General features: G+C 36.7%; 1 protein-coding gene across 6 annotated transcripts in view; it reads right to left on the bottom strand.

Moving 5' to 3' along the window:
- The window catches only part of SLC9A2 (solute carrier family 9 member A2), a 221,658-nt gene that overhangs the window by 17,030 nt on the left and 184,457 nt on the right, over positions 1-20,171 (bottom strand). For all 6 annotated transcript variants that reach the window (XM_069094923.1, XM_069094918.1, XM_069094919.1 and 3 more), the window contains 3 exons: positions 8,190-8,279; positions 7,514-7,584; positions 573-734 (listed from right to left, as the gene is read on the bottom strand). In XM_069094923.1, coding sequence (XP_068951024.1) covers positions 573-734; positions 7,514-7,584; positions 8,190-8,279 — 323 coding nt within the window. The remainder of the gene's footprint in view (positions 1-572; positions 735-7,513; positions 7,585-8,189; positions 8,280-20,171) is intronic.

The following is a 20,171-nucleotide window of genomic DNA, read 5'->3' as shown; positions in this document are numbered from 1 at the left end:
ATATATATATATATATATATAAAATGAAGAAATACCACTTCTTCATTCAAAGTGAATCATACACAAAGGAAAAACTCTTATGGTCTCTGATTAATTCAATGGCCTATGAATTTAGAATTCATTGCATTGGCCTTAAGATGAGATATCAGAGCATGACCCCAGAAAGTAATGAGGTTCTCTATGTCAATAATCTGTGGTAAAACAGCTCCATAATTATGTGCTAGCTTATACTAGCAAATATAGCACACTTTCAAAATATTCAATTACAAAGCATGAGATAAGGAGATTTTAATTTACTTTCAAGCACTGAATTTCTAAAAGCAAATATTCTAATGGACAAATGGGTATTATCAGACTGCCCAACTCCCCTCCCCAAATTAACTGCTAAAAATCAGTACATTAATATTTAAACCAGAAAATCTCTCAGGAACTCACCCTCTGCAATGAGTCCTCATTGCCATGTTTTTCAAGATCAGCTCCCTTGGGGTCATTTATCCTTCCTGGGCTTTAAAGATTGTTACAAAAACACACATCCAATATTGATGAATTTATCTCTACCATATTATACTTACTTCAGGGAAGCAATAGATGGCACTGTGCTTATCATTCCAGTCTCTGCCATCTCTATGGCATGCTTTATTTCCAGCTTCTTATATAATGAAACGATGCTCGACTTGGGTTGATTTTCTCTAATTAGAAGCTTCCTCAGGTATTTATCATCAAATTTTTTGAACCTGGAAGCAAAGAAAACCAACCCTCTGGTTAGGTATTGTCACTGGCTAGGAAAAATAATGACAACAGTAAAATGGAAATCACAGGCAATTCCCAATTTTCAGAGAGCAATTCACCTTACTAGCCAAGTCTAAACAAGAGATACATATATTATACATATAATAATATATATATATATATATGTTTATGTATATGTATGTATGCATGTATACTAAGCTATTTATAGAATGAAACTGAAAATTCCTGATGATAGTCTCTGGTTTTAAAAAGCTAGACCACAGTCTTTCTTTACAGCAATCCTGAGAATAATTAGAGAAAAAGAGTCATTTCTTAAGGGAGATATTGTTGATGATACAAGTGCACAGCAGATGTACAACTGGGTTTGGGCCCTAAAGAAAAGAACTCGGGTAATTTCTTTTCTTTTTTTGTATTTGTTCTGACTTGTATTTGAATCCACTGAATCAGGATTCTTGGCAATAACACATCATCCATTTTAACTTGCCTTGTTTTTTTTTTTTTTTTTACAAAAGATAAGCAAAGGGATAAACCCATATTGAGATCAATAAAACAATGACATCTGATCTGCTCAATATGGACTCTTGGGTTTTATTTATTTGCTTTTTTTTTGCCACACCTTCCCTCTATTTGCCAAACTACACAGACCCTTGTTTCTTATTCTCAACATCAGAATCTTTATTTTAAAAAGTTACAGCATGTCTGCCATATTCCCTTTCATATTATCCTCTAGAGACTGAATTATATTAGCAAGGCGTGGCATACCAGAAAAACAGTATCAAAAGCTTCAGCTAAATTGAACAGAATACTACCACACCTAAAGCAACTATTCTCCCAATTCAGCTTCTAAAAGCAACAAAGGCTGTATGAGGGCCCAGCATGTATCAGACAACAGATCCAGGTGGTATTGTTGAATAATGGCAGATGTCTGCATTATGTATCTATATAAAGCATGATAGAATCTCAGATTTGGAAAGGACTTCAGAAGCATCCATTACAAGGAGTTGTCCAATCTTTTGAAGCTCTCCAGTGATAGTGAGACCATTGTCTTCCAAAGTCATCTACTGCCCTTTTGGGCAGCTCAATTGTTAGAAAGTTTTTCATTATATTGAGCCAGTCTAGCCACAAGGGCAAAGAAAAAGAAATCTATCCTCTCTTTGACTAAACAGCCTTTCAAACACCTGAATATATCTAATGTAGCTGAAACACCTCCAGTCCCACCCCAAGTCTTCTCTTTTCTAGGCTAAACAATTCTTCATTTATTTAGCTAATCCTGTTATTCTTTGGTTTGTGATCTTTTCATCATCCTGGTTGGTTCCGCTCCAATTTGTCAGTGCCCTAATGGAATAAAATATTCTAGTTTGATCCGACAATGTCAGAGCACAATGGAATTCTAACCTCTTTTGTTCTGGACCCTTTCTATCAGTGAAATCTAAAGTTGGTTCAGATGTTTTTATTGCCATGTCATATTATTGGCTCATAGTAAGTTTCTAGTCCACCCAAACTTTCAGGCCTTTTTCACACATGCTGCTTCTTAGCCATGTCTCTGTACTCAATACAATTTTGTATAATGACTTTTTTAAACCTGAATGAAGACTTTACATGTATACCTGGCAGTGCCCATTAATGGAGAATAGTAGATCAAACTATGGTATAAGAATAGAGTAGAGGGGCAGCGAGGTGGTACAGTGAATAGAGCACCGGCCCTAGAGTCAGGAGGACCTGAGTTCAAATCTGGCCTCAGACATTTAACACTTACTAGCTGTGTGACCATGGGCGAGTCACTTAACCCCAACTGCCCTGCCTTCCCCCTCCAAAAAGAAAAAAAAAAGAACAGAGTAGAACATTATTGTGATGTAAGAAATAAAGAAAAAGAAGACAGAAACCTGTCAAGATTTTATGAACTAAAGCACAGTAAAGTGAGTAGAACAAGAAAAATTATACAATAACCACAATATTATAAAGATAACTATGAAAGATTTAAGAATGCTCATCAGCATCAATACATTGATCAACCACAGTTCCAGAGGAACTACCGACCTATTGACAAAAATGTGGATTCAGAATGTAGTATGAAATATGTATTATGTGCATATGCATGCATACAATATGTATGTATTAACATGAAAGACGTGGGAATCTTTTTTGCCTGCCTACTATGCATATTTGTCAAAAAGAGTTTTTTTTTCTTTTGTTTGCTGCAATGGGGGTAGAAAAGAGGCAAGAGGGAGAAAAAATAGATTTTTATTCATTGAAAAAATTAAACTTAAAGGGAATACAAATAAATTCTTTTAGACTTTTGTTCAAGGCCTTCTCAAAAAAACTGATAAATTATCTTCTTACTAAAAAAATATTCATAACTTTAATTTTTATCATATTTGGCCTACTACATTTTGGCTGCTAACTATCACCCAATGTATCAGCTAATTCTTCCCAGTTTTTTGTTATCTATAAGTCTGATAAGTGTTCTATCTATTCCCATAAGCAAGTTGTTGTTAAAAGTTGTTGAAGACCCAATAACAGATCCTTAAATCCTCCATTACAGAACACCATCCAAGATAATACCATTCATTCACCAACCAATCAGTCAATAAGCATTTATTGAGCACCTACTATATCCTCCTGGGCTGACTGCTGGGGATACAAATGCAAAGAATAAAACAATCCTTACTCTCAATGAATTTACATTCTAGCCACTTTTTATACTTTGGTTTTTGTAATTCAACCTGTTTTGCATCTACTTCATTGCAATGTCACATGGCCCACATCTCAGTCTTGTCCCTGAGGATACTGGGAAGCACTTCACCAAATGAATACATTGTTAAAATCCAGGGGCGGCCAGGTAGCACAGCGAGTAAGAGCACCGGCTCCACTGTTGAGAAGACCTGGAGATCGAATCCCGGGCTCAGACACTTAGCACCCACCCAGAATAACTGGCCGTGTAACCTTGAGCAAGTTACTTAACCCCGATTGCTTAGGGGTGGCCAGGTGGCTCAGCGAGTAAGAGCACCAGCTCCAGTGTCGGGATGACCTGGATCAAATCCAGGCTCAGACACTCAGCACCACACCCCGAAATAACTGGCTGTGTAATCTTGAGCAAGTTACTTAACCCCAATTGCTTTAAAAAAAAAATCCAGGTCATTTTAATTATGATATTTCCTTGTACCCTAGTAACACCGTCTAAAAAGAACATGGCGGCATTTTGGCATGATCTGTTCTTGATGAATCCAGATCCCTGTTTTTTGCTGTATGGACTACAGCCCAAGTCCCAGTCTACAACACTGTTTTAAAATCTCAGTGCTCAAATTTGTCATCTCATCAATTTAGCCATTTCCTCCAGTGGAGCATCTCACAGACAATTTATGCCTGCTTACTTTGTATAGCTCCTGTCCATGTCCCCGCATTAGCTTACCATACCACGCTGACCTAACACCCTGACAATCTTCCTCACTTGCCTCAGATCTGGCAAGGCAACATTTATTCTCTCCCTAGCCCTCATACTCATCATGTGACTAGTCTTGTCTTGTTTTTTCAGTATGACATTTCCCTGCAATGACATTATTTACTACTCTTTTCCAAGGTTCCTTATTAATAGCATCCTGCTTATCCCCACTGGGTACCTTTACATTCTGCCCTCTCTGTGGTGATAATTTTCAGTTCTTCTCAGATTGTTGTGCTCTACATCTCAAAGCCCTAAAATCACACCAACACAATAATTTGATAAAAATATGGGCTTTTTGTTTCTTGGGGAACCTTGGGGTCATACAGTTATCCCTTCCACATCACAACTTTCCCCATCACAGTTTCAATATATCGCAGGTCAACATAAGAAATTAAATGGAAATTTGGGGGGAGTTTTGCAGAAGTGGTAGATGAAGGCCAGCAGATGACACGGAAAAAAGTTTAGAAACTCAGAAATGCATAAAATATATGTGTAGTATTATATAATATCAAATGACATTTTATAATACAGTACTGTAACTATCCCATAAAAGAAAAAACAAATCAGACTTCCTCTCTGGTATGAAGGGAGGGGTGAGAAATTTTATGGAGATTTCCCAGATCACAGGTGTGCCACATCCTTAAGGCCTACACTGTGGGAGGAATGACTGTAGTTTTTATTCTTCCTTCTGTTTAATTTCAGGTTCAACTTGTTATCTACTTGGATTATCTGTTCCAGAAAATTAAACGTAAGGATAAACTCCCTAATTGTCTACCTAACTGCATGTCATAATCTAGGTAAGAGATTTTTAACCTGAGGTATACAAACCCCAAATGGATCAGTGGATAGATTTCAAATTGTTCTTGAACTTGGATGAGAAAAAAAAAAAACATTTTTATTTTCACTAACCTCTAAATGAACTTTAGCATTTCCTTCAAAGAAGAGTAATTTTAGGTTTCACCTCATTGTCAAAGGAGTCCATAGACTATTTAGAGCTTGCTAGATTGTATAGTGTAAGATATTAGTGTAAACCCACTTTCTTTCAAGCTGCTTTCTGGTTTTCCAAGCAGTTTTGGGTTGAATGGAGACTTTACCACAGCAGTTCACGTCCACTGGAGTGGTACTATGTTCAACTACTTTTAAGTTATATTTACTTAGATTTTTATACTTACTAACTTTTCTATTTTTAAACCAATAACAAATACTTTTGATCATGACTCTCTTATAGCATAGTTTGGGATCGAATAATGATCGTGCCCCCACCTTTGTTGTTATGTTGTTCAACTGCGTCAGTCACGTCTGACTCTTTGTGATCCCACTTGGGGGCTTTCTTGACAAAGACACTGCAGGGGCCGACAAACAGATGAGACAAGCCACTTGGAAATTACTTGTCCAAGGTCACAACAGCGGCACTACTCATCTTCTGGCTTTTCTTATTATTTCCCTTGGGGTTTTTTACCTTTTTTCTACAGTAATTCTATTCAAAATTTTAATTTCTATTATTTATTTATTTTAAACAATATTTTCTTTTTAAATTTTGAATTTCAAATTTCCTCCCTCCCCCATCCACTGAGATGGTAATACATCAATTAAACATGTGAAATCATGCAAAACATATGCCCATATTATTTAAAAAAGAGACAAGAAAAATGAAGAAAAGTGAGAAATTATCCTTCAATTTGCATGTAGACTTCGTCAGTTCTCTCTACTGGTTTTGCTCTTTTTACTTTGCATGAATTCATATCGATCTTGCCATGTTTTTTTCTGAAATCACCCTTCTTGTCATTTCTTGTAGCACAATAGTACTCCATTGCAATCATATGCTACAACTTGTTTAGCCATTTCCTGATTCATTTCCTGAACATCCTCTCTATTGCTTTTTGGAGGGCAGGGCAATTGGGGTTAAGTGACTTGCCCAAGGTCACTCGGCTAGTAAGTGTTAAGTGTCAATTGTGCCAATCTGTGCCACCTGTCCTCAGTGCCAGCAAACAGTTCCCTGTAATCTTTCTGATGTTATCTGACCTCCTTACCATCTCTGGGCTGAAAGTTCCTGAAACTCCTGCTGCTGCTGAGGCTGTTGTTGCAGTGGCTGCCTGTGTGGGCTCCAGATAGGCCTCCAACCCCATTGTCACAAATTGCTCTTGCCAACCTCTTAAGCTTCCTTAGGCCAGAAAAATGTCTCACCCTGATCTTCTTTGGCTCTGCCATTCCAAAATTTTATTTGAGGAGTATAACTAAACAAATAAACAAACAAATAAATGAAATATATAGAGATATAAATATATAGCTATGTAGCTATATAGATATTTAGGCAGAGCTAAAGATTTAAATCTAGATTCTATCTAATCTATCTAGATATTTCTATCTATAGCTCTATTTACATATCTATACATTTAATGCGAAACCTGTTTTCAAATTTATAGAATATCTGCACTTCTGTGTTAACATATTTGCACACATTTCTTTATACATGTGTATATGGATACAGAGTTAGACTTTTTTTGACTATTTACATAGCTATCTATATCCATATCTATCCACATATATCAATTCTCAAAATTATGAGGTTTCCATACTTTATCCCTGCTGATGTTCTGTGTAACAGCAAGGGAATTTGAAGATCTTACCTACCCCTTAATAGGCCTAGGGAATTTGAAGATCTTCTCTGTCCCTTAATGGGCCTCAATTGGAGGCCAACCAGGGAAGCTTGCTTAGGGGAGGTTTGTTTTTCAGGATGGTACGTATCTTTTGTTACTTTTAATTAGGCAAAGGGTCATGTTTTTGATGTTCTCTGACCCTGGAGAAGGCACCGCATATATCTTGAAATGAGACTTTGCTTTGGGGGTCACTTATGGGAAGAGCTGTGTGATTTGACCAGATGAGACTCTGGGGCAGCCATTGAGCCCCCCAGCTTTGAAAACTCAGATGTTGGTGCTTCTCTCTTTGGCAACTAACACTATGTAGGCAATGATCAGACAGCTAGAAGCCCTGTCTATTAGTCTGTTGAATTATGTTATTTTCTCTCTCTGCTTTTTTGTCTGCTTGTAATTTCTGTTTGTATTTTCTGAAGTTCAGGGTGCTGACTTTTTTCCCTGAGCTAAGTGAATGGTGTGTGTGTGTGTGTGTGTGTGTGATTAATGTAAGATTGTTAACCCATTTTGAGTAACTTTCCTTTAGAAAAGCAGATCAAAGATGGCTAGCAGCCATCCTAGGTATGCCAGGGTGCTTACTGATACAAAAGGACATCCAATGAAAATGTTCAAAGTTGTCTTCTGAGTTTGTTCAGGTGCAATTAAATAAGGCAGTTTCATAAAGTAGTCTTACCTATCTCTCCAAAAATTGTGACCCCAATGTCCACATACATCTTCAATCCCAGTCTTCACATGATCAAAAAACTAAAAGAGAAAAAACACACTGATAATATATGTCACTAAATATCTGGTATCTTTATTCGTTTAGCTCATCATGTCAAGTTCTTAACCTTACATCATTTTCTGACAATTTATTTTATCAAAACATTTAAAGGACCATAATTAATATTAATTAGTATTCATGAGATTTTACTAATAAATAGTTTACAAATTGCCATCAGGTTATTGTGTTCGATACCATAGTATATAATAAAGTATATAAATATATATCATAGTATATAAGACACCATGGGAAAATATTAAACATATTAATAAGCATCTCCGTAAAGAAATGCTTGTGCAGGTCATAGTAACAAATGCCAGAAACATGATGTAATTCCTGGTTGCTCTATTTTCATTTTGGAGCTAATCAGGCTGAGCTAGGGTAGCGACATTGTAACTTTATCCATTACTCTGCCCTTCAGCACATCCCTATGTTCATTGCTGACTCTTTTCATCCCATGACCATTTCATTTTTCCTCAGTAAAGGACAAAGATGGAGGGCAGATACATTAGTGCCTAGTTAGGTTATGGAACTAAATGTTTTTTTCATTTGTCATTTAAATTTTCACTGTAAAGTAAAAACATACCCGGCAATGAATTTCTTCACTGACAGCTGGCTGCTTTTTATTTGACCTCTTCACATCAAGGAATTCCACTAGTGGCCGAATAGTTATTCCCTGCACAGGAAGCAATAGATTGCCTCATGAAAAAGATAAAGAGGTGATGGATGGACTAATATACGGAATGAGATATTTTGGGGCATGGTCACAGTAGGCATTTATTTTGCTTGACTCTCCTAGTTTGTGAAAAGGGTTCCATATTTTTGTGTTTTTTTTTTTCTCAAAGACAGATATCAGAAAATGAAAAATAAAAGATAGACATTTGAAAAAAAATATCTAACAGAATTTATATTTTACCTTGGAGGTAACTGAAGTTTACTGAAGTGCAATGGTCATATCTGTGCTTAAGGTAAATCTCTTTATCAGTTGTGAAAAAGATGGACTGGGCTTGGGGGATATTCAAAGGAAGACTTGAATCAGGGAGATCAATTAGGAAGCAACTGAAAGAATCCAGGTGAGAGGGGATAAGAGCCTGACCTAAAGTAGTATCCATATGAGTAGAAAGTATTAGATGTGAAAATAATGGAGTTAGAAATGGCAAGATTTGGCAACTTATTTTGATAAATAGGGTGAAGAAGGTGGAGGAATGGAGGGTCATGCCAAGATCGCAAGCATGGAAGACTGGAAGAATAAGTGCTACCCTTGATAGAAATGGAGAAGTTGGGGGGAACGATGATTTGGAGTTATGTTTTTCACAAGTTAAGTTTGAAATGTGTCTGGGATATCCAGTTTAAAATGTTCAATAAGCAGTTGATAATGCAAAACTGGAGTTCAGCTGAGAAGTTGAGGCTGCTCTGAGTCAGCTGCATAGAAATGACCATTAAACCCATAAGAGCCTAAGAGGTTACAGAGTTAGAGGAAAATACTGTGTTAGACCCTTGGGATAAAGCCTAACAAGAACAGTATCTGCCCTCAAGGAATTTCCATTCTACCCAGAGGTATCAACACTACAACATACACACCAATAAGTAAATACAAAATACAAAGGGTCCTTGTTATCAATATTTATGTCTCCTTACTGTGCACTGTAATGCTAATGGAAATTTGAAGATCTTCCCTGCCCCTTAATAAGCCTAATGGAATTTGAAGATCTGCCCTGCCCTGTAATAAGCCAAATGTAATCACATGGAGCCTGTGGTGGGAGGAGCTTGCTGAAGGGTGGAGCAGAGCCCACAGGAAGCTGGGAGTCAGAGCAGTAGACTGGAGGGAGGAGAGGATGCATCCCAGGGAGACAGTTAAGGCTTGTATTTGTCCTCTCCTGTGACAGCTAGGCTTGTAAGTGTTTGTTTATGGGAAAGCTAAAAAATGGTGTGGCTCCCTGCTGTGCTATTGCCATATTAACTTCTTTGTTACTACGATGGATTTGACTTTCTGGTGTTGGGATTTGGTTTTCTGGTGTCTGAATAAATGATTTCCTTATGTCTTTTGTATGGAAAGTCTGTTATATTTTGCAATTAAGAACTATGCTAGTATATTCACAGTCACCATCACTGCTGTGTTGATGCTTTATGTACTTCACACAGTGCCTGGCACATAGTAAACAATAAATGTTTATTGAATTATAAGGTTATAATTATTGTTTGGTCCAGGCTTATGATTTCATTGGTAGAGTGAATCCATGTGGAGGAAAATCCCTTTACCAAATGCAGATCAGTAATTTTTCTTCAACTTAATATCATCTTGAGTTTTCTGGAGGCACTATGAGTTTTCAGGTCCTGGAGTTAGGAAGACTCATCTTCCTGAGTTCAAACCCAGCCTTAAACACTTACTAGCTGTTTGATCCTGGGCAAGTCACTTAACTCTGTTTACCTCAGTTCCTCATCCATAAAATGAGCTGTAGAAGGAAATGGCTAACCAGTATCTTTGCTAAGAAAACCCCAAATGTAGCCATACAACTGAAATGACTCAACAATCACAATAACAGTCATGACTTCATGGCTGACTATCTATTGTGCCCTTCTGCTTCTCTGTAAAGTTGTATGTAGAAGTACAGATCATTACAATACAAAATACAAAGATATTCACTAATTAATTAACTATTTACAAAATGAATCCTCACTCAAGCATTTCTGCTTGCTTAATACTAGCATCTATCTACACACATCTCTAACCATCACATATCAAGGACTTCAGAGTCTTTTTGTATCTTTTCCTCTTGATCAGTAAGCATCCCTTTGGTACATGCTTCAAAATAAAATGATTTTAATATCCATGGATTAAGAAAATATTTTTGTAACAACAATCCTCTTTATGATCAAATAAAAGTAAGATCTAAAGGGAAAGATTTCATGTTGTACTACCATAAAATTTTGTTTAAGAATTATCCTCCAAAAAGTTAACACTTGATTCATCTCATTGTCCTTTATAGGAACCAACAAATCGATATAATTAAAAATACAATTTAAAAATGGGATAAAATAAATCTATTTTTTATCATTTTAGTTTAATTTTTTTCAAGTCCCAAACATGCCCCTTTTTCCCATTATGATACCTTTGTAAAGTGAATTCATTTTAAGTGGTGCCTTCTTCTGGTGCCAGTGTTCCCTGAATATTGCCAATCTCATGTGTTTACACAATAAATACAAATTAATTTGGGGCTGGGGAAGATGAATTACTGGGGAACTGGGAAAGACCAACAATTTATAATCAAACATAGTTGATTTTTTCACGTGGAATGTTATCTAGGGTAAGTTTTTCATCCAACACTGGTTTACCCCTACTTCCAAGCGAGCTTCTGAGCTATCTCTCTCTCCTCCACCACTAGTGTCTCATGAGGCACACATCCCTGGGGATGCAGAGTAATGAGCTAATAATAAGCATTTCTCTTTCAACTCAACTACTCCACCTTTGGCATTTGCCAGTCTGTTTCAGAAGACCTTTCAAAGGAGATGACTGATTCTGATCAAGTCTGATATGACAGGTACCTCCTATTCAATCCTTTTTGAATCTGACACTTCTTTAATATTTAAAAATGTTTGTGATTTCATCCCCCTGTTTATTCTTAATGCTTAGGCAAGAAAAATCCCATCATTTAATAACCAGTCTTTTAGTGATAATTCTGGGTGAGTGTACTTAAGCTGGCCTTCATATGTTAGGCAAAGTTTTTCACAGACCCCAGAATTTCTGTTTTGGTCTATTGGCTTAGCCTCCAAATATCATTTACAACCTCCTCACTGCAGAACGTCAGGATTTTTTTATAATTTCTTTTATTGGGGCAGCTAAGTGGCACAGTGAATAGAGCATTGGTCCTGGAGTCAGGAGAACCTGAGTTTAAAACCGGCCTCAGACACTTGACACACTTACTAGCTGTGTGACCTTGGGCGAGTCACTTAATTCCAATTGCCTTTCTTTCCCCTCTCAAAAATTATTATTTTTATTAATCCAGATATTTCAAATTATACATTTATATACATATATACATGAATGTATTATTTAACTGTGGAATCATATCTACTTTATTAATTGTTTTATCAAACATATTATGACTTTTCATTCTGTGAATGTATTTATATGAATGTATTTTGTCAGATTACATTACATTTTTCTATAAATTTCATATATCAAATCTGATTGACACGTTAAAAAATCAGAACATGTATGCCCTTTGGAACCTTCTTCAGCTGCTAATTTATTTCCATTAAAATCCTGACCTCATGCAGTGAGGAAGTTGTCAATGATGTTTGGAGGCTAAGCCAACACAGTATAACGTCTGATCAATATTGCTGAGATAGCTCAGTTTTAAGAGCGTTAGACTGAAGATACAAAGGTTCCTGTTTTGATTCCAAATTCTGTCAAGAAAGAAGGTTTTAGATGCAGCTACATGGTTCGATGGATAGAGTGCTGAGCCTGGAGTCAGAAAGACTCCTGAATACAAATCTGGCCTAAGACACCAACTAGCTGTGTAACCCTGGGCAAGTCACTTAACCTTTGTTTGCCTTAAATCACTGGAGAAGAAAATGACAAGCCATTCCAGTATCTCTGCCAAGAAAATCCCATGGGCCATCTGATCCATGGGGTCGCAAAGAGTCAGACAGGACTGGACAACAAAAACTGATCTATATTCATGTATATATAATTCCAGCTTATTGGTGCATTCATATATATTAATGCAATGGAGGGAATCAGGATTATTATTAATAAGTCTCATTAATACTCTGAAGAAGCAGTATGGAAGAGTGCAAAGAAGGCTGGGTTGGAGTTAGAAGAGACATGAAATTTGAATCTGTCCCCATAGCTGTGTGACCACGAACAAGTCACTTAACCCCACTGAGGCTCAGTTTCCACATTTATTTCTATAGAGATTAATAAATATTTGAAAGGGTTACTATAAGTGACTCAAATGACATAACATGAAAAGTACTTTACAATCTTTAAAATTCCATACAAAATTTAGCTATTATTATTAAATTGTTTATAAATGTCCATTTTAAAATTCTATTTGCTAAAAACAATTGTTTACCCTAAAAGTTTCATCCTCTGAATTATTTGTAGCTGTTATATCATCCTTTAAATGTATTATTTAATGATTTTTAAAAGAAATTCGCCTTCTGCAGTTCTCTAAAATATTTTTGGCCATCTATTTCTAAAGCCAGCATATGGTCTTCCTATATTTCGTGGCAGTTAAGTTTCCCTGAGATTGATGTAGAGGCTCAAGAACTCAGGGACAAAATTTGTTGAAACCTAAGATGGCTAAGATGGTAGGTCGCTCAGAACCGTATGATTTTACCTTAGTATATATCTGATTTTTCTTTTCTTTTCTTTTTTTGCTTTTTTTTGGGGGGGGCAGCAATTAGGGTTAAGTGACTTCCCCAAAGTCACACGGCTAATAATTGTGTCAAGTATCTGAGGCCAGATTTGAACTCAGGTCCTCCTGACTCCAGGGCCGGTGCTCTATTCATTGCGCCACTTAGCCGCCCCATTTTCTTTTCTTTTTAGAACGCTACGGATGAAGGCTTTAAAAAGTAAAGTTGATAATCCTTGTAGCTTGATTGAGAAATTCTATGGTTTTTACTCACATGTTCTGATAATTCATTCTACAAAGAGTGAGCTAAATTCCCACCTATCATTGTATACTGGCAGCATGAATGGAACTCCTTATGATAAATCCCCACATAACAGAATGAAAGAAATAGGAAACAGAGGTTTCCATTGCAATTGGATTAAGTTCACATGGCCCACCCCACCCAATAACATAAATGAAAAGAGAAAACTGTAGGGCTAAAATAAAGGTGTTTTTCATTTCTTTTTGTTAACACTATAACAAAGTTTTAGGTTCTAACTTAAAAGGAAGGAATGAAAAAACTGACTTGATGCACCAGATAAACCTGAAAATGTATGGTCATTTATGAAAAGAAATGGGTGTGATTAGCATTTATAAGCTTTCCAAATAGTTTGATATATCATACACTTGATCATAGAGAGACTATGGAGACATATATCCATATATATGTGTGCATGTATATGTATGTGTGTATTCATACACACACAATGAGGCAGTTAAGTGGCACAGTGGGTGGAGTGTTGGTCCTGAAGACAGAAAGACTCATCTTCCTGATTTCAAATCTGGCCTCAGACACTTACTGGCTGTGGGACCTTGAGCAAGTCACTTAACTCTTTTTGCCTCATTTCCTCATCTGTAAAACGTGCTGGATAAGAAAACGCTAAAACACTTCAGTATCTTTGTCAAGAAAACCCCATAATGGGTCACAAAGAGTCAAAAACAACTAAAACAGATAAACAAAGACAAAAATATATATGTTCATTTAAAATCAGGTTACTTAAAAATTGAGTGATTGTAATAAAAATAAAGTAAAAGTAATCATGTTTGTTAATACCACCAACACCAAAACAGTCATTTAAATAAAATTAAAAATCTTTTGTGCTAATAACAGGATGAATGCAAGTGAACTGATGAAATATCTGCACTGAGCATCAAAATATCCTGAAAAACAAGGTGCATGCATGTTAGCTTATAAGCTTCTCCATCAGAGTGCAAAGTTCTTGAGGGCAAGGATTGTCCTTTGCCCCTTTTTGTATCTTCAGCACTTAGCATGGCATCTGGCTCATAGTAGGTTTTTAATAAACGTTTCTTGATTTATTGACAAGATTGACTTTTTACTGCTTACAAGTTCAATATACAGCAATAATGTGGGTATGGCTGTTTTGAAAGATAATATACTTTCAAACCATATTAAAAGACCTTCTGTAGAATGCCCAGCTCAAGGTCTGTGATAGTCACACATTGCTCATTAGACCATGTTAGGATCATAGATTTAGAGGCAGAAGGGACTTCAGAGGTCGTGCAATCCAAACCCCTCATTTCTCAGATGAGCAAGGTGAGGCCCAAAGAGGTTAAATAGCTTAGCCATGCTTGCATAGTTTTTAAATGGCTGAGCCAGGATTTGAACCCTGTTGAGTACCAACAGAATTCTCCTTTTGCAGTGCTGCATTCAGTTCTAGGCACCACATTTTAAAGATGCTGATTGATCCTCTGAAGTGTGTCCAGAAGAGAAGAAACAGGATGCTGAGAGATTAGCAAAACTATGTGTCATGTGAAGAATGGTTGAAGAAACTTCAGGTTTTAAACTTCAAGAAGAAAATATTTAGATGTATAAAAGGATAAGAAAAGGCATAATTACCATCTTCCAATACTTGAAAGGTTGCCATGGGAAAAGAGTGAAGGCTTATTCCGTGGATTAAACTAGGACCAATGTTAAAGTAGTAACTAAAACAGATTTTGGCTCAAAAATGAGGAATAATTTTCTAACATTCAGAATTGCTTCTAAAAATATTAGGATTCTTTGAAAAATAGTGAGTTCCTTATCACTGTAGGTATTCAAAAAGAGGTTGTATGATTATCTCAGGGACACTGCTAAAGGGATTTCTTCATTGATTTGAAGGGTGGACTGAATGACCTCCACCATCCATCTTAATAATAAGTTTCTATGAAATGTACCTTCTTGATCTCTTAGTTCTTATTTCCTACTATTTTTTTTGTGTCTTCCTTGGAACAATTTTTTTCCAACTACAAATACTTGATAACTAATCAATGAATGAAAACTACTTTCCCCCCACCCCCTGATCAACTGGAAGAACATATTTGAAGATAACCCATTGTTTTTTTCTTTTCTGCAATGTATTTTAATCTCATTTCATTAATGTTTATTTAATATTGGACTTTAACAAATAGTAGCTACTACTTTATATTTTATACAGTAAACAATGTACTATTTAAGACACTAAGTTAGATTACTAGTCAGCACTATTTTAAGGAAAGGAAATGTGCAAGTCAGAGGGAATCTGGGTTGATTAGTCATCAAATATTGTACAATGATCATTCTATTTTGATATAATGGGGTTTATATCCCATCAAGAAAGGAGTACCTTCTCTCATCTTTAACACAATACAATACTAAATTCCTCATTAGAACTTCTGGTATCAAAGATAAACACATGTTTCACATGAGGTTCTTTTCAGAAAACATTGCTAACTCAGTATTTGGGGTGAAGCAATTTGCTCTTCCCAAAACACTGAAATTAAACAAAGAGAAAGAAAAAAAAGATAATGTTGATAAAAATTTCATCAGGAAAAAAGGAGCCACTCAAAAAGGAATAGGTAGCATTATTGCACAGAGGACAGAATTTTATGCAGAAATATATAATTTATATTTTCTGGTATATTTGTAACCCATTAAGTACCTTCTGGCAGACTGCCTTCTCTTTGTGTCTCAATTATTTATTTATACTGACAGGAAGAGATCTCTCCCAAATAATATATATATATATATAAGGTCCACAGAATTCCCCCCCCCCATCAAATGTTGGGAAGAAGCAGAAGGGGAAGGTAAAAGAGCAGGAGGTGGTAAGAACTGCTATCGTAAGCAATATATAAGATCTGCATCACTTTAGTGCAAAACGATGATGTGCCTTGGGGAAAAAAGAGAACAATCAATCAATAAACACTTATTAAGCACCTACTATGTTCCAGGCACTGTGCTAAAGTGCTGGGGATACAAAAGAGGCAAGGAACAATCCCTGATCTCAAAGAACTTAAAATCCAATGGGGGAGATAACATACAAACAAATCCATACAAAGAATGCTATGTATAGGACAAATAGGAAAAAGGGAAAGCACTGGAATGATGAGAGGGTATGGAAGGCTTCTTGTACAATGTGGGATTTCAGTTGGCACTTGAAGGAATCCAGGGAAGTCAGTAGTCAGAGCAGTCATCTCTCATGGACTTAAGACAATACTGCTCTGCAAAGGACTTAATCTACACCCTTACATCAAGGCAGGTGTAACTGAATGACTGGATTTATTTTAGGTAGGTAACTGTCTTCTTATAGAGCTATCATCAGCGTGAGGCAACCAAGGCTTTTTCTCAAATTGCTGCAATTCAGAGGCTCTTGGCAGCACCAAGAGTGTCTTAAATTTAGAACTAAAAAGGACTTATTTAGTTTATTTAGACCATCTCCCTCATTTGAGAGATGAGGTAACCAAGGCCTAGAAAGGTTAAGTCAGGGCCCAGACCTTCCTAACTACAAACCCAACATTCTATCCATGACACCATACTGTCTGTACTGGAAAAAATATTTTATACACACACACACACATATACACATATACACACACATATATAGGTATACATATATAAAAATGTATACTTTTTTCGGTAATTTTTCATAACTATTTTTGTAGTTTTGTCCAGAGCACCTAGAATAATAAAACTAGGAATACAGATTTTAGAAATACATATGGCTGCTAAGTCTTTTCTCTCTTTTGCTAAATGAACAATTAGAATCAAGTCAGCTTAGCACCTGGTTAACAAGAATAATTGGTTAAAAAAATGAAGCTATCGGTGGCCAACAACTCTTTCCTCATTGCCATATCCAGAGTGAATTCTTCCCAGGCCTACCTATGCTATAATGCACCCATTCTTTCACAAAGTGCATTTTTTGCTACTTAACTATGCAAAATTTGCTAATTATGGTTCTTCCTATCTACATTTTATGACTTAAGGATGTAGAAAGGCATCTGACCTTTCTGGTTCTGCTTTCTTCTTCCTTGAAATTTTTACTATTAGACTCTCTAATGTGTTAGCAGTGACCTTTATCTCCCAAGGACCCCATTTACTTAGATCTGTCCCTATAATTAATACAGTAGACTACAATGAAAGGTGTTCATTTAATCAAATTAGCTATTTGTGGTAGAAAGAGGGGTTGGATGGGACCCAGACCAAATAAAATGTAACAGAGGAAGCACTTGGCAATAATAAGTATATACTACAGGACTGCTATCGGCAAAATGCTTTGTAAACTCTTAAGCAGTATAAAAATGAGCATTAGTATTATGGATGCAGGAAACATAATAGCATGAATCCGAAAAAGGTGGGCCTATGGTGATGAAATTCTTGAGGGTGGGTCAGAGAAGACATTCATCTACTTTACAACATTGTTTTCAGATAATCCTGGGATTATGTTTTTGTTCCAAAAGTAAAGAATGTTCCTAAACTTTTTCCTCCAATACAAAAAAAGGTAAAAGAGAGCCTCTTTCTTTGCAAATGCAATGACTTTTTTCTCCATCTTCATCCTTCTTGTCCTCTTTGAAGCCTGTGACACTGTTGATGACCCCTTCAAGATATGCTGTCCTCTCTGGGTTTCATGATTCTGTTCTTGTTCTCTTTTCTTCTTGTTTTCTAACAATTTCTTCTCAGACTCTCCTAGCCACCCCACCCTCCACCAAAAAATACTTCCAAAATAAAATAAAACAAGAAAGAAAAAAAAAAACCTCGTTAAGCTAAACTCTCTCCTCCTAATCTCTCTATTTTGGACAATGGTACCACATTCTTGTGGTCATCAAGGTATCATCTTCACTTTCACTCAGACCCTACATATCCAAACAGTTGTTAAGTGTTGTTGAGTCTGCTTCTTTAACTTCCCTTATTTCTTTCCCCTTCTTTCCACTCACAAATCTAGGTCAGGCCCTTATCACCTCTCTCTTGGACTACTGTAATAGCTTTCTAAATCTCATTGTCATTGAACTTGCATCCTTTCTAATCCACTCTCTAAGTAGCTGCCAAGTTGTTTTTACTAAAGTACAGGTATAACCATGTCACCTTCCAACTCAAAAAGCTTCAATGGCTCCCTATTAACCACAGGATAAAAGGTCTCTGAAAACAGCCAACTCCTTTTCTCTCCACTGTTGCCAACTCTCAAGAGCTCTGTAAAGACCCTTGGAATTGACTGCATGACATGGGAGACATTGGCACAGGACCACCCAGCATGGCATGCCCTCATCAATGAAGGTACTGTGCTTTGTAAGGAAAGCAGAATTCAAGTAGCTTAAAAGAAACTCAGGAAAATTTAGAGATTCCACCCCAAATGTTCATGGACTATTAGTGCCTGACCTGTGGTAGAGCATGCTGAGTTCATACTGGTCTGATACTCAGTGAAAACTTAATGAGTTTATAGAGCCAAAGAAGAAGTAACAACAGCAAGAACAGTTATAGATTGCAAGGTTCCACTCTGTTCCTACCTTATTGAGTACACAAATTTGGCCCCTCTAAACCAATGATCAACTCAAAGATGGAAATCCATCTATGAAATATCACTTTTCTTTGTACCTTTAAGTATTTTCCGAAGATTCAACACATTCATGTCACTTAACATAATTGATCATAAGATAACTGATCACAGCCACGGGTGACCACACTGTAACTTGACTCTAATGCAGTGATATCATTTGGGTTCTCTTCAAGAGCAAAAGACAACAACCAATCAGGATAACATATCACTTTCTCTGGTTTTTAAAGACTGTGTACTCCAGTCAATCCTTCCAGGTTGATTAAACATTATTCTCCCTCAAATGTTCAAACTGGCTTATTTTCTATTCCTTGTATATAACATTCCCTATCCTGTTTCCAAGCCTTTGTGAAGGCCGTCCCACCTGAACCTCACGTTCTTTATCCTCACCTCCACCTTTTTCAACCCCTCACTCCCTTGATGACTCAGCTCAAGTTCCATCACCAATAAAAAATCTCTCCTGATTCCTCAGTCGCTAATCCTCCCCTCCAAAAGTATTTATTTCATATTTATATACATTTTGTTTCCCTGCAGAAGACTATACGCTCGGTGAGGGCAGGGGTTGCCTTCACGTTTGCCATTCTATCCCCAGTGTCTAGCATTGTGCCTGGCACATCACTGATATTCGATAAATGCTTTCTGAACTGAATAATCTTCTCGTAGCAGTCATTCAGGCTAGTATTTCCCATGATGTTATTCTCACAATAAAAATGGGCATGGAGGAGAGCTGATTTTCCTCTATATTCAAAAAAGTTCATAGATAAGAAGACTCTTCAGAGTACCAAAGGAGAATCAAAGCCATATAGGAAAACTAACTGCATTAGTCAGTCAGGGAAAGCCTTTATGAAGAGCTGACAAAATGCCAGGCCCTGTGCTAAGTACTGGGGACACAAAGAAGGGCCAAAAAACAATCCTTGCCTTCATGGAGCCCACATTTTGATGGTATTTATAATATGTAAATAACTGGATACCTAACAGACATATACGGAGTAGATGGAAAGTAACCTAAAAGGGAAGGCATTCACATTTAAGAGAACTGAGTGAGCCAAGTCTTGAAGGAAGCCAGGGCAACTAAGAGGCTGAAATGAGGAGGCAGAGCATTCTAGGCACAGGAGATAGACAGTGTTAAGGAACAGATATAGGATGAAGAGTGTCTTGTTTGAAACCACAAGTATCCTAGGAAATACTGCAATCATTAAAGGCACAGATCCCACATATGCAAAATCATAGAGGAGCTTCCAGGCTCCAATTTAGAATAGCCCATTGTCTGTATCATGTGCAAGAAAGTGAAAAGAAGGAAGGAAGATTGTTTAAAGAACTGAGTTCAGCTCATGGTGTTTGAAGCCTGATATTAAAAGCATATTCAGT

The sequence above is a fragment of the Petaurus breviceps genome, unplaced genomic scaffold (genome assembly GCF_028583685.1).
Source record: "Petaurus breviceps papuanus isolate PSGF00001 unplaced genomic scaffold, PetGlider_PUasm1.0 223, whole genome shotgun sequence".
In the NCBI taxonomy this organism is placed as follows: Eukaryota; Metazoa; Chordata; class Mammalia; order Diprotodontia; family Petauridae; genus Petaurus; species Petaurus breviceps.
Note: the sequence above shows the minus strand (reverse complement) of the source record. Positions and strands in the feature narration are given on the sequence as shown.